We start from the raw sequence: 15311 nt of genomic DNA on the forward strand, positions 1-15311 counted from the left end.
CTGAGGAAAAGAGTGGAGTTAATTCTGGAAGTACTTAGCTGCTGTATGTCCTGCAGGAAGTAGCGTATTCTTGTCATTCTGACACAGTGCTCTCTGCAGCCACCTCTGTCCATGTCAGGAACTGTCCAGAGCAGGAAAGATTTTCTATAGGGATTTGCAATAGCACCGCACAGTTCCTAACATGGACAGAGGTGGCAGCACAGTGCACTGTGTCAGACTGGAAAGAAAACTCCACTTCCTGCAGGACATACAGCAGCTGATAAGTATGGAAGACGTGAGAGTTTCAAATACAAGTAATTTACATTTCTCTATAACTTTCTGACACCAGAACCCCCTCTAAGGAATAAAAGCTAACCTGTGATTGGTTGCTTTGGGCAAATGATTTTTTTTTGTCTTGGTTTCATTTATTCTACCAATTTTATCAGCTTTAGCCCTGATGTCTGGAAATATGATACGGGCTGTAATTCTAGTCCACCTTAAAAGTGATGAGAAATTACAGAGACTGGTGGGATCAAGCATCAGAAAAGGAGCAGCGGGGAATGAGTACAGTGAGTATGGTTTCCATTATTTTATACAGTTCTAAGCCATTTTCAAAGAGAAGTGGCCAGATACCACATTAAGCTCATATAAAGTCCTGCCTGATGGTAAATGACGACATGTTGGCAGCCTGAACCTACCACCAGCTGACACCTATTCACTTACTGCATGTGTCTCTCCTTGATAATTCTGTATGCACTACGCCTGCTCAGAGGATATAGTGCTAAAAGGAAATAGATGTCTGACTGTCACCGAGATATTTTACAAAGTGTATAAGCGCAAAATTATGGAACTAAACATGAAATTATTTTTAAAGTTGGGCAATCATCTAGGGGTGTTCTCTGCTTTTGACTAGCCCTACTTTTTATAAGGGTCCCTTGACAATAAGCAGAGTCCTTCTGCCAGGACCCCCCAACGATCAACTGTAAACTATAGGGAAACCTGTGCATTTGTGTTGAATTTCCCTGCAGCTCCCCCAGAGGCAACATGATGCATTGCACAGTGTAAATCTAAAGTAAATCTGTCATCTGCATTTCAAGTTGCAAACTAATAACACTGTTAGATAGCTGTTAGGTCAGGTAGACACATGGTACATTTCATATGTCTGTCTGTGTTTCCAGAATGTAAAAAAAAATCCTTTATTTTTCAGTGCAAAGTGTCAAAGAATTTTTCCCAAGCTCCTGATCTACTATGGTACCACCAATTCGCTATCTCCTATCTCTATGAAGCAAACATAGCTGAGATAGAAGCCACTTCTTCTGATGCATTTCAAGCTTAAGGGAGAAGTCCGGCGAAAATGTTTATTAAAGTATTGTATTACCCCCAAAAGTTATACAAATCCCCAATATACACTTATTACGGGAAATGCTTACAAAGTGCTTTTTTTCCCTGCACTTACTATTGCATCAAGACTTCACTTTCTGGATAAAATGGTGATGTCACGACCTGACTCCCAGAGCTGTGCAGCTGTGGCTGCTGGATAGGATGATGGCAGGGGGACACTGAGGGACACAGGGCATTGAAGGGACACTGAGCATCCCCCTGCCATGATCCTCTCCAGGAGCAACAGCCCGCACAGCTCTGGGACTTGGGTCGTGACATCACCATTTTATCCAGGAAGTGACATCACCATTTTATCCAGGAAGTGAAGCCTTGATGCAGTAGTAAGTGCAGGGAAAAAAGCACTATATAAGCATTTCCCGTAATAAGTGTATATTGGTAATTTGTATAACTTTTGGGGGGGCAATACAATACTTTAATAAAAAATTTCTCCGGACTTCTCCTTTAATGACGCTCTTTCCCAAAGCTTACTTTTTCTTTTAGAGCCTCTTCAGCTTGCTGTATGAACTCTATTTACTCCCTGTACTTGTACACAGCCTACGAGAGTTTTGCCTGCAGGCTGCCTATTGTGTGTTATTCTCTCTATGACCAGCTGTGTAAGCTGCCCTCCAAGGCTTCTCTTCCCCCTGTTCACTCTTTGAGCTAATGTTTAACTCCCTCCTCCTCCCCTCTGCTGTCTCAGAAAGCAGAAAGTTTGGCAGATTTCACTTATCTTTCTTTTAGTTGCAGCTACATTGTATGAAATTTCTAATCCAAGTCATCAATTAAAAGAAAAAATTCAGTGCAAAGGAGTCCTTAGCCTTTAAGTTCTCCTCCTATTAGGAAATGCATGCTTGTTATTCTAGATTGTTCTCTGACATTTAGCTTTTACGACAGAAAGAGAGCAGCTTTGTTTAGCAAGAAGACTAGTAGAAATGTATATTTGTGGCACCGGACAGACCCCACCGGGGTTCTGTTGTCCTGACATAAATTCTGGGAGAACACTGATAAGAGATACGCGAACTTGCAGTACAGCAATCTGCTTATCAACCGGCTGCTTTTGAAGTCCGTGCCGCTCCACTCTGGGTGCCTGGAAAAGCTGGATCCAGTCCTGGGAAACTTCTCCCAGGACTGGATCCAGCTTTTCCAGGCACCCAGGGCAGAGCGGTACAGACTTTAAAGGCAGCCAACTGATGAGCAGATTGCTGAGCTAACAAAGCAATACCCTTAGTTTGAACTGATGTAGCCTCCAACACAAGTGTGAACATCCCCAGTGAGAACTGTTGCATGAAAAAGTCAGTCCACCACTGCACGTTAGATTGTGGCCACAGATTTTCCATTATTCTTTGATAACAGAGACACATCTGCTTGGCTGTTCCAGCAAAAACATGACCAGAGACCACATGAAAACTGTTTAATAAAAAACTCTTAAATAAAATGATGACTCGGAGCTAAATCCCATGACCTCATCTACATGGCAGGCGGAAGATGAAGGGGCAGAGTAATTGGTTTAAATTACAGCTTGCAGGAGCAATCATTTTCTTTTTAATTCCATAAATGTATTTCTCCTCTTCCGCTCGCTCTTATGAGCGAAAGCAGTTTGATAGCCGGATGACTACATAATAGTTCCCAAATAAATAAGCAAAATCAATGTAAAGTAAGGGCGCAATTGTATATCAAACAGGGATTTCAGATTGGTCTTCTCTTTTTTAACCCACTTGTAATCAGGTTAATCTACTATTAGTAACAGGTTGTAGCTAAATAATTTCTGTCAATGGGTTGGATTCATATCAGAGAAATACATCTCAGACTCAAAAGTTTTTGGCATGTTATACATAATTACAGAATAGAAGATAAATGGCATTGGTCTCTCCTTAAGGCTATGTTCACACATAGCATTTAGTGTGCATTTAGTTAGCACATTTAAAGGGAATCTGTCAGCACTCGGGCCCTACCTAAGGGGCTAAGAGTGTGCTGTAGCTGGCAGTCCCCTAGTGAGCATGGTACCTTTTGGTAATTTAACTGTGCAGTGGATTATGTACAATCTCAGGTCTCCTACTGTAATGAAGAGTCAAAGAGGAGTTGTTTGTGTCTCTTCATAAATAATCAATGCTGCCCGGCCTCCTGCTCACTCAGCTGTCAGTCAGTGTCTCTGATTGCAGATCAGTCCCCTGTAGGCAGTTTATGTCTAAAAGAAACACTCAGATATAGTTAAATCTCTGACCCCAAATGTGTTGGGGCTGTGGTCTAGGGGTAACTCACCTGTCTAGAAATCTGCCAGCAGGTCATTCTTTGGTTAGAATTCCATGATGGAAATTAAATATAGATCTTATTTTTTTTTCTTCTTCTCATTATTGTATTATTTGTAAGGCTATGTTCATACTCAGTATTTTGCAACAAAAACACAGAAAGGCAGAAAGGCTGTTGAAATTAAGTGAATGGCCGTCATTCAATTACAAACAACGGCCGTTGTTTTAAAATTATTTGCCTTTTGCCATCTACTCAATTTCAACAGGGATGTGAACCAAAGAATGAACTGCTGGCAGGTCTATAGACAGGAGAGTTACCCCTAGACCACAGCTCCAACACATTAGGGAGAAGAGATTCAACTACATCTGAGTGTTTCCTTCAGACATAAACTGCCTACAGAGGACTGATCTGCAATCAGAGACACTGACTTACAGCTGAGCGAGCAGGAGGCTGGGAAGCATTGATTATTCAGAAAAAAGAGGGAGGAGGAAGGAGTGGTTAGGTGCCAGAGTGTGGCACAAACAACTCCTCTTTGACACTTCATTACAGTAGAAGACCTGAGATTATGCATAATCCACTGCATGGAAAAATACCAAAAGTCACCATGCTCACTGGGGGGACTGCCAGCTACAGCGCACTGTCAGCAAATTAGGTAACACCTGAGTGCTGACAGATTCCCTTTAACTTTCTGGTCAAACATGCTCAGCTGCAGTAATAGCAATTATAGGAGAAAAGGGTTCTTTGAAATAGCAGATGATGGGAACTAGGATCTAATGTGAGAGGTTCAGCAGTGAGGGAGCACAACATGAATACTTCCATTATAAAAAAATGTATCAAAGCACATCAGTTTTGCATAAAATGGATGAAAAAACGACTGTAAAAACGCAATGTGAACCCACCCTTACACTTTCAATACATCAAAAAGGGGGCATTGCCCATAAAACATCATATGCACCAAGTAGTCCCTAGTGGATGGTGACACTGGACTACAGGCTTCATTGGAGGGAAGCAGACAGCTTCTGGATGTTTGTCTGCTGATATGTGAGCACCCTGGGGGTTGGATTATTTGCTCACTGATACTTGAACCATGAACCCTTTAATTTGTGAGAATAAGTAAACAGGAAAGAACTATTACAGTTTAGAGACTGCGTGTGTTTATGTGCCTGTACAAGCCTGGAGTAAGGATAGTCTCCAGAGTTACATGCTATCGCCCAGAGTAGCCATCATGGTCTGTGTTTATTAGTCTGTTTTTTCAGCAAAAGAAAATCTATTAGAAAATTAGGGGGCATTCACACATTCTGTGCACTGTCCGTAAATACAGACGACGTGTCTACAGAATGGAGTTCGGAGTTCCCGGCATCATGATTCATTACGATGCTGGAAGCTCCGAAACTGTTTGCAGTACTGTACTGACACGGCATGTAAGGTCCTAAAGGCTCTACTACATGGAGCGATTATCGTTTAAAAATTTGCTATAACAACCGATAATGAACGATTATCTGCCCAACACCCAACGATCAAACATTGAAGGAAAAATCGGTAAACTTTGTCTTTCAACGTGTTGAAAAATTATCGTTGATAGTGCGCTGATTGTTCACATATCTGTTTGTCAAATAAGTCGTTCACAGATAAAACATGTTGTGTGGGTTGTCCTGAGGAACGATTAACGGGCGTAAAAATGATCGTTTATATCATTTATAGTAGCAATCGGTGACTGTAATAGCATGAGAATCGTTCGCTACTAAATCGCCAGTTATCATAAACGATCAATTGTTATAGCGAATTGTTACACCATAATCCTTACGGGTAATACGGCTTTAAGACGGGTCTTTAAATTGTCCTGAATCTAGAAGTGTCAGAATGCTGGGAATTGTAGCTTAGCAACAGCGGTAGAGCCACGGTTAGGGCCCTATTACTGGGGACAATTATCGTGCGGAAAATCGTTATATCGTTCAAATTTAAATGATATTCGTTCCTGTGTAACTGCAGGCATTGAGCGAAAAATTGCTCATATGTTGTTGATTTAGATCTGAAAATCATTGTTAATCGTCCACTAATCATTTGCAATAATTCGTTCGCTGTAATTCCGCATTCGTTCACTAATCGTTCAGTGTAATTCCAAATTGTTCCTTCTTTTGCTGGGATTATATGGAGTAAACAATCATAATACCAATTGTAACTAACGACTATTGTTCTGTGTTATGGTGCCTTTACACAGGGAGATTTATCTGACAGATTTTTGAAGCCAAAGCCAGGAATCGATTGCAAAAGAGGAAAAATCTCAGTCTTTCCTTTATGACCTGTTCTCTGTTTATAGTCTGTTTCTGGCTTTGGCTTCAGAAATATGTCAGATAAATCTCTCTGTGTGAACGCACTCTAATATGTTGAACGATTTCAGGTTAACAATAAACAATCTTTTTTGCGATCGCTGATTGTTAATCTTTAAAAGTTGCTGAGTCTAAAAGGATCCTTATGCCACATGCACACACTTTGTATATTACGGATGCTATGGAGCGTGAAGCTGCGGGATGGCATCGGGAACTCCTGGCGTCATGTATCATTATTCAAATCCTTCTGCTACTGTAAAGACAGAGCCACGCGGCTGACATCACCTGACGGATTCCCAAGGTTGTTAGACAAACTATAAACCCTCCTATCTCAGGAAATAGAGCTAGAGAAACACTATGTTATTTAGTGATAGAAAAAGGTTGTGTTTTTGTGGTTGGACACCGATCCCCTTTAAAAAGAGAGCAACTCTCTTAGCTGTCCGGAGACCACCAGCTAATGTAATTTGCACTCTTTTAACATTAAAATTGTTATATTGAAAATTAGTGAACGTCAATGCAATCAAAGATGTGCAGATCTTTAGGAGACGTACCATGAAGGCCTCCCTGTGGCCTGGTTGGCTTTCATTATCCTTATATTGCTCCTGCGTTGGTATTCATCAGATGAAAGGGGCTGTAATGTGTCACAGTGGTCGGCCCGACTGGACTATGATCCTCTCCGCTGTCACAAACAATTGACTGTTTCCCTGATCCTTCTGATCAATTTGTAACTAGCAGCAGAGGAGCTTTGCTTCATACTTCCTCATATCCCTACGTTAATGATTAATTGAAGTAAAGCTAATTGTAATGATATATGCCGCTCTGTTCAATCCCCTGTTAGTCTATGGAACAGATTGCGGCTTCTGCCGTAATAGTAAATCCACCGTGCTTAATAAACATACAGCTTATGTCTGAGCTATCTCTTCAGCTACTAATAGGCTATGTTCACACAACGTCAAAAAAAAGAGAAAGGAGTCCGCTTTTTCTATTTAAAAAGACCTCCGTTATTGCTACTATTTGATTGACTTCAATGCAATGCTTAGAAGTCAATGGGATGACGGACGTCCAATTCACAAAGTGTATAAAATAACGGACGTTGTCTGCACGGATGTCAAAATAATGATCATACCAATTATTTTCGGTCTTTTGCTGACATCGGTCGTTGTTTTCTAGGGTATATTCAAATCTCGTTTTTGGCCCCACATCGGACTACACGTTAGGAATTGCATTTTACTGTGCATGATGAGGAATGTGATAATTTAATAGTTTGGGCGATTACGCATGCGGCGATACCAAATATGTTTACTTTATTATTTATTTATTATTTATTTTTTTTAATAAATGGGAAAAGGTGGATGATTTAAACTTTTATTAGGAAGGGGATTTTTTATTAATAACTGTAAACATACACATTAATTAGAAGTCAATACAACTACACTGATCTCTCATAGAGATACATCGATTGCCAAGCCCCTCAGAAGAAGGATCCCCCCTTCATGATGACATCACGGAGGGGAGATCCTGCCACTAGACACCAGGGACGGCGCTGTGCAGGGCATTTAAATGCAGCTGTCATGTCTGACAGCTGCATTTAAATGTCCTTAATAGCAGGCAGATAGCAGCCGTAATCGCAGCGGTATGGAGCGGAGTCGCGGCGTGCCCCCTCTCTGAACCCACCTAACGGTACCACGACGTATGAGATAAGCTATTGCAGCAATATGGGGTGGTATGGCCCCTCAGCTCAGATCATGACCATTGTTTGCGGCCGTTATTAACAAAAGACAGCCATCTGGAAAAACGTCTGCGAATACCCATTGTGGGAACATGAACTGAAAATGAAGTCTATAATCAGGGAAAACTGCAAAATTTCTGTTTAGAGAGAACCTATCATCTAATTCTCAGTGTTCCTATTCTAAAAAGGCAGTCTGTATCTAATACTTTACCTAATCCTGTGTCTCGGTGCTGTATTTTCGGGCGCTGCCATCTTGGTGATGTCACTGTGTTCCAGCGGTGCTTTCCAGCTCTGGTACGCAGTAACATCACCAAGATGGCGGCACCCGAAGTTAGAGCACCGGGCCACAGGATTAGGTAAAGCATGGGTCTCAAACTCGCGGCCCTCCAGCTGTTGCCAAACTACAATTCCCATCATGCCTGGACAGCCAAAGCTAAAGCTTTGGCTGTCCAGGCATGATGGGAATTGTAGTTTGGCAACAGCTGGAGGGCCGCGAGTTTGAGACCTCTGAGGTAAAGTATTCGATACAGACTGTAAAGGCAGTCTGTATCTTTATTAATACACCAAGGGACAAGTACAGGGACACTCAGTAATACACAGCAATGTCGTGCTAGATAGTGTGAGATCACTGTGTATTGACGAAACAGCGGGCAAACATAAATCAACATATGAGGAAGCTCACACAAAAATCACTAGAAAGACGGGGTGCAGCTAAGTGTCTAAAAAAGCTAGACACTATTATGGAGATTTATCAAACTGGTGTAAAGTGAAGCTGGCTCAGTCGCCCCTATCAACCAATCAGATTCCACCTTTCATTCCTCACAGACTCTTTGGAAAATGAAAGGTGGAATCTGATTGGTTGCTAGGGGCAACTGAGCCAGTTTCACTTTACACCATTTTTGATAAATCTCCACCTATATATACTCAAGCGCACACCACTATAATAAAATACAATAGATCAATCTTTATTAGGACATGATTCAAAGACAACACAACAAACATGATTAAAAGCTAAAAAAAAAAAAAAAAACACTTAGGTATATAGCAAGCTAAGTAAAGGGATGTGGTAATCCCTCACTTTACCAGGATATCAAGCAATTATATCGCTCCACATGATTCAACTATATATGAATGGGTAAACCTAATTACATTATGCAAACAGGTTGGCACTAATGAATGTAATGAATGAAATGACAACACACCCTAAGCAATGAATACAGTGATATATAGACAAATAGGTAGACCTAAGTATGGCAGATAACCCTAGGCAATAAATACAATAAAAAAAAATCAATTCTACACAGATGCAAAAGAAGGTGCTAGTAATGTGCCCCGTAAAGACCAAATTATTGCACAAACAAGAAATAAAAAGGCCAAGCCATTTGCTCAGGAGAAAAATCTAGTTGCCCTATGATCATGGGAGCTGATAACCTGGTGCAGACCCAACGTGTGTGGTTACACACAGTGACTTAGTCAGGGGTCAGGCAAAGGCTCAAGGAAGCCCATCCTACCGCTCTGCATGCTGGGAAGTTCCAGGCCAGAAAATTTTCACCGGACTTCTCCTTTAAATAAAATAATTTAATAAATAAATCACCCCGTCATTGGTTCTATTTAAATACAGTGGTTTCTCAACATACAATGGCCTCAGGTTACAATATTTTCAACATACAATCTTTCTTTCTGGGCCATTGTAAATTGAGACCGGACTCAACATACAATGCTACAGATGTCAGGCTCTGCGGCACATGTGAATGACTAGATGATCAACCTATAAAAGTGGCCATTTTACAGGTAAACCCCCAATATTACTGAGGTGCATACATGTATTGGCTGTCTAGTATCTCCTCTCTACAGTACAGTGTGATACTACATGTCCTGTACTGCTGTGTGTCTAGTATCTCCTCTCTACAGTACAGTGTGATACTACATGTCCTGTACTGCTGTGTGTCTAGTATCTCCTCTCTACAGTACAGTGTGATACTACGTGTCCTGTACTGCTGTGTGTCTAGTATACTAAACAGGAAGCTTATTATTAGGCTTAGCAGCCAGATTGAAAGGTTTCAGGTAGTATATACTGTAGATAGTAATTGGAAAAGAGAAATGATGTCACCAATAAATCCTAAAAATAATTATTTACCATATAAAAACATCATTCAAATAATAGGCCATTATTTGATGACACTTGCCCTTTAAGAGCCAATAGTTGCAGCTGATGAGTCCCTTTATTTTAGGTGAATGCCCTTTAGCTTAGTGCAAGAATGTAAAATGACTTCACTAGATATAAAGCAAGTCATAAATCATAGGTGGCAGGACAGATAAAAGACACACTGACATGGTTCACATTGCAGCTTACTTTCTGGTGGTAATTTAACCTTGTCCTGCCTGGCTGCAAATGTGAGGAGTTTCTTCTCATAGAATATCAAGGATTGTCATGTCCATTACCTAGGCCAGCTCCAAATGCAGCCCCTTATGCTGCATCTACACAGACAGATTTATCTGACAGATTTCTGAAGCCAAAACCAGGAACAGACTATAAACCGAGAACAAGTCATAAAGGAAAGACTGATTTCTCCTCTTTTCAGATCCATTCCTGGCTTTGGCTTCAAGAATCTGTCAGATAAATCTGTCTGTGTAAATGCACCAATAGACATACAGTTATCCTTATCCCCTTCTGAGTCTTCTGAAATAACAAGTATAGATCTCCTGGAGCTCAGTTCCCTGATATCTTCCTGGGTTTGTCTTCATTACACATTTGAAGTGGTACTCCAGAGAATTATTTTTTAAACCAACTGGTGTCAGAAAGTTATCTAGATTTGTAATTTACTTCTGTTTAAAAATTTTCATTTTTTTTAATGAATAAATATGCTCAGGCTAATGAAAAAAAAGGAAACCTAACTAGAATTACTTCACCTGTCCCACACCACCATCACCATCACCACAGTTCTGACAGATCCTCTTCCTGCTGTGCAGAACGTCCTAGTGTTAGGGTCCTATTTCACCGGACGATTATCGTTCAGATTATCGTTAAATCGTTTGAATCTAAACGATAATAGTTCGGTTGAAATGCAGTTAACGATTAACGACTGAACGAGAAATCGTTGATCGCTTTATAAGACCTGGACCTATTTTTATCGTTGCTCGTTCGCAAAACGTTCGCAAATCGTTCGCATTAAATAAGACATTGTTTGGTCGTTCTCAATAGATACGAACGCAATAGCGAATAAATAGCGAAGAAAAAAACTATCGCAATTACGATCATAAGTAACGATTATCGTTCCATGGAAATGAGTGAACGTTTCAGGTCTTTCGCAATAGCGGTCGTTTGAGATCGTTAATCGTTAACGATTATGCGAACGTTAATCGTTAACGATTATGCGAACGTTAATCGTCCGGTGGAATAGGGCCCTTAGTACAGGGAATTACCAATCACTACAAGACACGACAGTAGCCAGTGATTGGCACCAACATCAGGAAGTGCTGCACAGTGGGACTGGGCTCTGTCAGAACTGTGATTTTTTGTTGATTTTTTTGTCATACGAAGACAACCTGTGTTCATATACATTAGGCCATATAGATATGGAGGAGTTGCACTTCTCTGACTCAGGGGTCAGAATGCTCTTGTGAACTTGAGCCATCCAGGTATTACGTGATCTGAATGGCCGTCATGTAGTTATATTGTCTGTGTAGCAGTAATTACTGGCCATGGCTACTCTTGCTCCATTCAAAAAGTAACCCCCTTGTCAGCAACTTACCTGACCGCGCTCCAGCGATGTCTGCCCCGGCTAGAGCGCCTAGCAACCGGAGACGCCGTGGGGTCACGTGACTGGCTGTCGGCCGGCCGAGACACAGCTGAGTGGCATTGCGCTCAGGGTGAGTGGCTTTCAGTTCAGCCACTCTGCATGCAGCGATGCAGCTGCTGTGTTTTGCTCATTAGGAGTCCGGACCAATTAGCTCTGGTCCAGGACCCTCCCTCTGGTATATAGTTCAGAGCCAGCCAGCAGTACATCGCTGGCTATTAGATCAGTTCATAGATCAGTTCTAGTCCCAGCTCTTCCTGTCCTTTTCCTGTTATCCCCGTCCTGATTCCTTTTGCTTGACTACTCGTGTTTTGACCTTTTGCCTGGACTTAGACTATTCCTTGTTTTCCTGATTCTGTACCTTGTTGCTAGTGTGGTTTGACCCGGATCGTTCATTACTCTCTATTGTGTTTGTCTGTCTGTATTGTTCTGTGTGTTCACTTACGCAGCGTAGGGAACGTCTTCGTGGTTGTCTGCGACCGCCTAGGGTCGATTGAGGCAAGCAGGCAGGTGACAGTGGGTGGGTTCAGACCTAGGGCTCACTGTCTTGTCGTGTCTGTATCACCTGATTCCTGACACCCCTATTGTAAAAACAAGGTGGTCCCATGCTGCTTTGTGATGTCAGTGGAGCAAGATGATGTCATCCAGCAACTTACAGAGGTGAGAAGCCATCCAACATGCTTGTTATATGATACCGTGCTCATATGTGGACTACATACAATAGTGATGCAGAAATCAATAGTACAGGCGATTTTAACCCCTTAACGACCGCGGGCGTATATTTACGCCCTGCGGTCGGTAAGGACGTTCAGCGCGGGGCCGCGCGGCGGCCGCGCTCTGAACCGCGGCGGTCCCGGGTGCCGCTTGTAGCCCGGGACTGCAGGTATTAGCGGGCACGGTCCGATCGCCGTGCCCGCTAATACAGTAATCGGATGCAGCTGTCAAAGTTGACAGCTGCATCCGATTACCGGACGCAGCGTCATCCCTGGTGTCTAGTGGGGAGATCGCTCCTCCGGGATGTTATCCCGGAGGAGCGATCTCTGTAACTGAAGCCGGCCGGGGACCGCTCCAAGATGGCGCCGTCCCCGGCTCGGCACTCAATTACTTCCGGCTGCAGCAGCCGGAAGTAAACGAGTGCCTATCTCATGGATCTCTGCAGCATATCTATGCTGAAGAGATCTCTATGAGAGATCAATGCACTTATACTAGAAGTCCCCCAGGGGGGCTTCTAGTATATGTGTAAAAGTAAAAAAAAAAGTGTTGTTATTAGTAAAAAGCCCCCTCCCCTAATAAAAGTCTGAATCACCCCCCTTTTCCCAGGTTATTAATAAAAGTAAATAAATAAATAAATAAACAAACATGTTTGGTATCGCCGCGTGCGTAATCGCCCAAACTATTAATTAATCACATTCCTGATCTCGTACGGTAAACTGCGTAAGCGCTAAAAAATCCCAAAGTGCAAAATTGTGCATTTTTGGTCGCATCAAATCCAGAAAAATGTTAATAAAAAGCGATCAAAAAGTCCTATATGCGCAATCAAGGTACCGATAGAAAGATCACATCATGGCGCAAAAAAATGACACCTGACACAGCCCCATAGAACAAAGGATAAAATCGCTATAAGCCTGGGAATGGAGCGATTTTAAGGAACGTATATTTGTAAACAATGGTTTTAATTTTTTACAGGCCATCCGATACAATATAAGTTATACATGTTATATATCGTTTTAATCATAACGACTTGTGGAACATATATAACAAGTCAGTTTTACCCCAGGACGAACGGTGTAAAAACACACATCCACTAAAAACACAAAATGTGGGTTTTTTTTTATTTCACCACACATTGAATTTTTTCCTGCTTTTGCAGTGTACTTTATGCAAAAATTCAGCCTGTCATTGCAAAGTACAATTAGTGGCGCAAAAAATAAGGGCTCATGTTGGTTTCTAGGTGGAAAAATGCAAGTGCTATGGCCTTTGATGCACAAGGAGGAAAAAACAAAATCGCAAAAATAAAAATTGCCCCGGTCCTTAAAGGGTTAAGAAACGTTGTAATTGGGTTTATTAGGCAAATATGCCATTATCTGCATTCAAAAGACTTTCCCCAGCCCCCCCTCTCATCCATTGCTCATTATCAGGACAGCTGGACTCTTTTACATCAGTCGAGCCCTGTCTTTTCTATGGAGAGGGGAGGGGGGAGGAAGGAGATTAGTCGCCAGCAGAGAGCAGAGAACAAAGGATTACACAGTGGGAGCTGTGTGAAAGCTGGTATTCAGAGGTCAGAGAGGTCAGTGCTGACTCAGAGGAGATAGCCCGGTGATGTAGCTGTAAATTAACTCTTTGTTGTCCTGTTTTGGTGCCTCATCTCCCTCCACCCCTCCCCTCTCCATAAGAGAACCATGAAGACGGGGGGGGGGGGAGCTTCAAACTGCTTTTTCATGATAAAAATGCATTTTTTGGCTAATAAACCCAATTACAAAGTTTCTGAAAATCGCCTGTACTATATATTTTTTTATATTTGATTTTTAAAAGGGAGTTATCTAACCTGATGATATGTCCCTATTGCACAGGAGATGCAGAGGAGGAAGATATTTCTATTACCTTCCTCCTCTGCGCCATTCTCATGCAGTTAGTCATGTGTTCCATGGTCTGGTGAGATAGGAGCACTGGAGGGAGGGGGCGTTAGGAACACTGACCACCTGCCATAGCGCCGATCCACCCCCGGCTGGCCCCTTCTAATGATAATGAATGGAGCATCTTCTATGCAATAGGGACATATCAGCAGGTTAGATTCGTCTAACCTGCTGATAGTTCCCCGTTAAAATGATGTTTGTCCCCTTTCTATTTTTTTTTTATTGGCATATATATTTTATACTTTTTCACCTGCAAATACTTTTACCATTAAACAAGCAAAACAGTTTCTTTTCAGACAAGAAGGATCAGATTAATGTAAAAAAAAGAAAAGAAATCAATTTATTGAAGTCAAAAGTGTCCTAGCGCCTTGAAGCCGACCCGAGGTGGAAGTCGCTGCTTGATACGTGAACCTTTATGTCACTGCATTGTATCACGTTCTTTGTAATATGTACGTGTTTTTCAGCCATTGTTCTCTCTCTGGTTTTGTTCCGGTGGGCTCTCCGCAGACATTGTTTTGATGAGTCATTCTTCTTTAGGACTTGTACTTGTGACATATTTTTGATGCTTTTTTGATATTATTACTAAAGTTTTACAAATCAGGTACAGGAAAAAAAGAGCGACTATGAATGTTCTGCGTCAGTGGGATGTTCACTACGGGCGATGGGTAAAATGTCAGCGCACTCTTAAATATAGATTTTTAGATCCACACAGTAGGGAAAAAAATGTAAATGCTTCAGAGTATTTATAGTGATTTAGTTATTGTCCTTTTTGCCATTGATGTTCCTTTACATAGTTAGTATTAGCAAATCTACTTTGTATAGAGGTATAAGACAACTGGGCCCATTTGATGTGGTAATGAATCATATGCCATAGTGTTTAAGATTTACAAGTAATTTTCTACACTGAGCCGGAAACAGATTAAAGGGTAAAATGGGGCAACAGTCTAGAGCCATGGTGGTGAACCTATGGCAGAGCCCTCTCTGGGGGGACTTACGTTGTTGATTGCTCGCTAATAGGGGGAATCCAGGACAGTTGGCCCAGATCTCTCAGTGCACCAGTTCTTCATTTAGGTGTATGTGCATTTGCACATACACCTGAAAACCGCCCACAGTGTCGGACTGGCCCAACGGAAGACCGGAGAATTCTCTGGTGGGCCCCAAGCTAGGAACCTACAATTTTTTTCTTAAAAATATGTCAGGTGGCAGTGGACGCACACTG

At 41.8% G+C, this 15311-nt stretch overlaps 2 protein-coding genes across 4 annotated transcripts in view; one reads left to right on the forward strand and one right to left on the reverse strand.

Annotated features, from left to right (window-relative positions):
- BLNK (B cell linker) overlaps positions 1–6654 on the reverse strand; it is a 96079-nt gene extending 89425 nt beyond the window's left edge. For both annotated transcript variants that reach the window (XM_069980126.1, XM_069980124.1), the window contains exon 1: positions 6485–6654. In XM_069980126.1, coding sequence (XP_069836227.1) covers positions 6485–6519 — 35 coding nt within the window. In that variant the 5' untranslated portion in view covers positions 6520–6654. The remainder of the gene's footprint in view (positions 1–6484) is intronic.
- The window catches only part of DNTT (DNA nucleotidylexotransferase), a 335507-nt gene that overhangs the window by 31426 nt on the left and 288770 nt on the right, over positions 1–15311 (forward strand). The gene's annotated exons all lie outside the window — the stretch shown is intronic.

Source organism: Dendropsophus ebraccatus, chromosome 8, assembly GCF_027789765.1.
Source record: "Dendropsophus ebraccatus isolate aDenEbr1 chromosome 8, aDenEbr1.pat, whole genome shotgun sequence".
In the NCBI taxonomy this organism is placed as follows: Eukaryota; Metazoa; Chordata; class Amphibia; order Anura; family Hylidae; genus Dendropsophus; species Dendropsophus ebraccatus.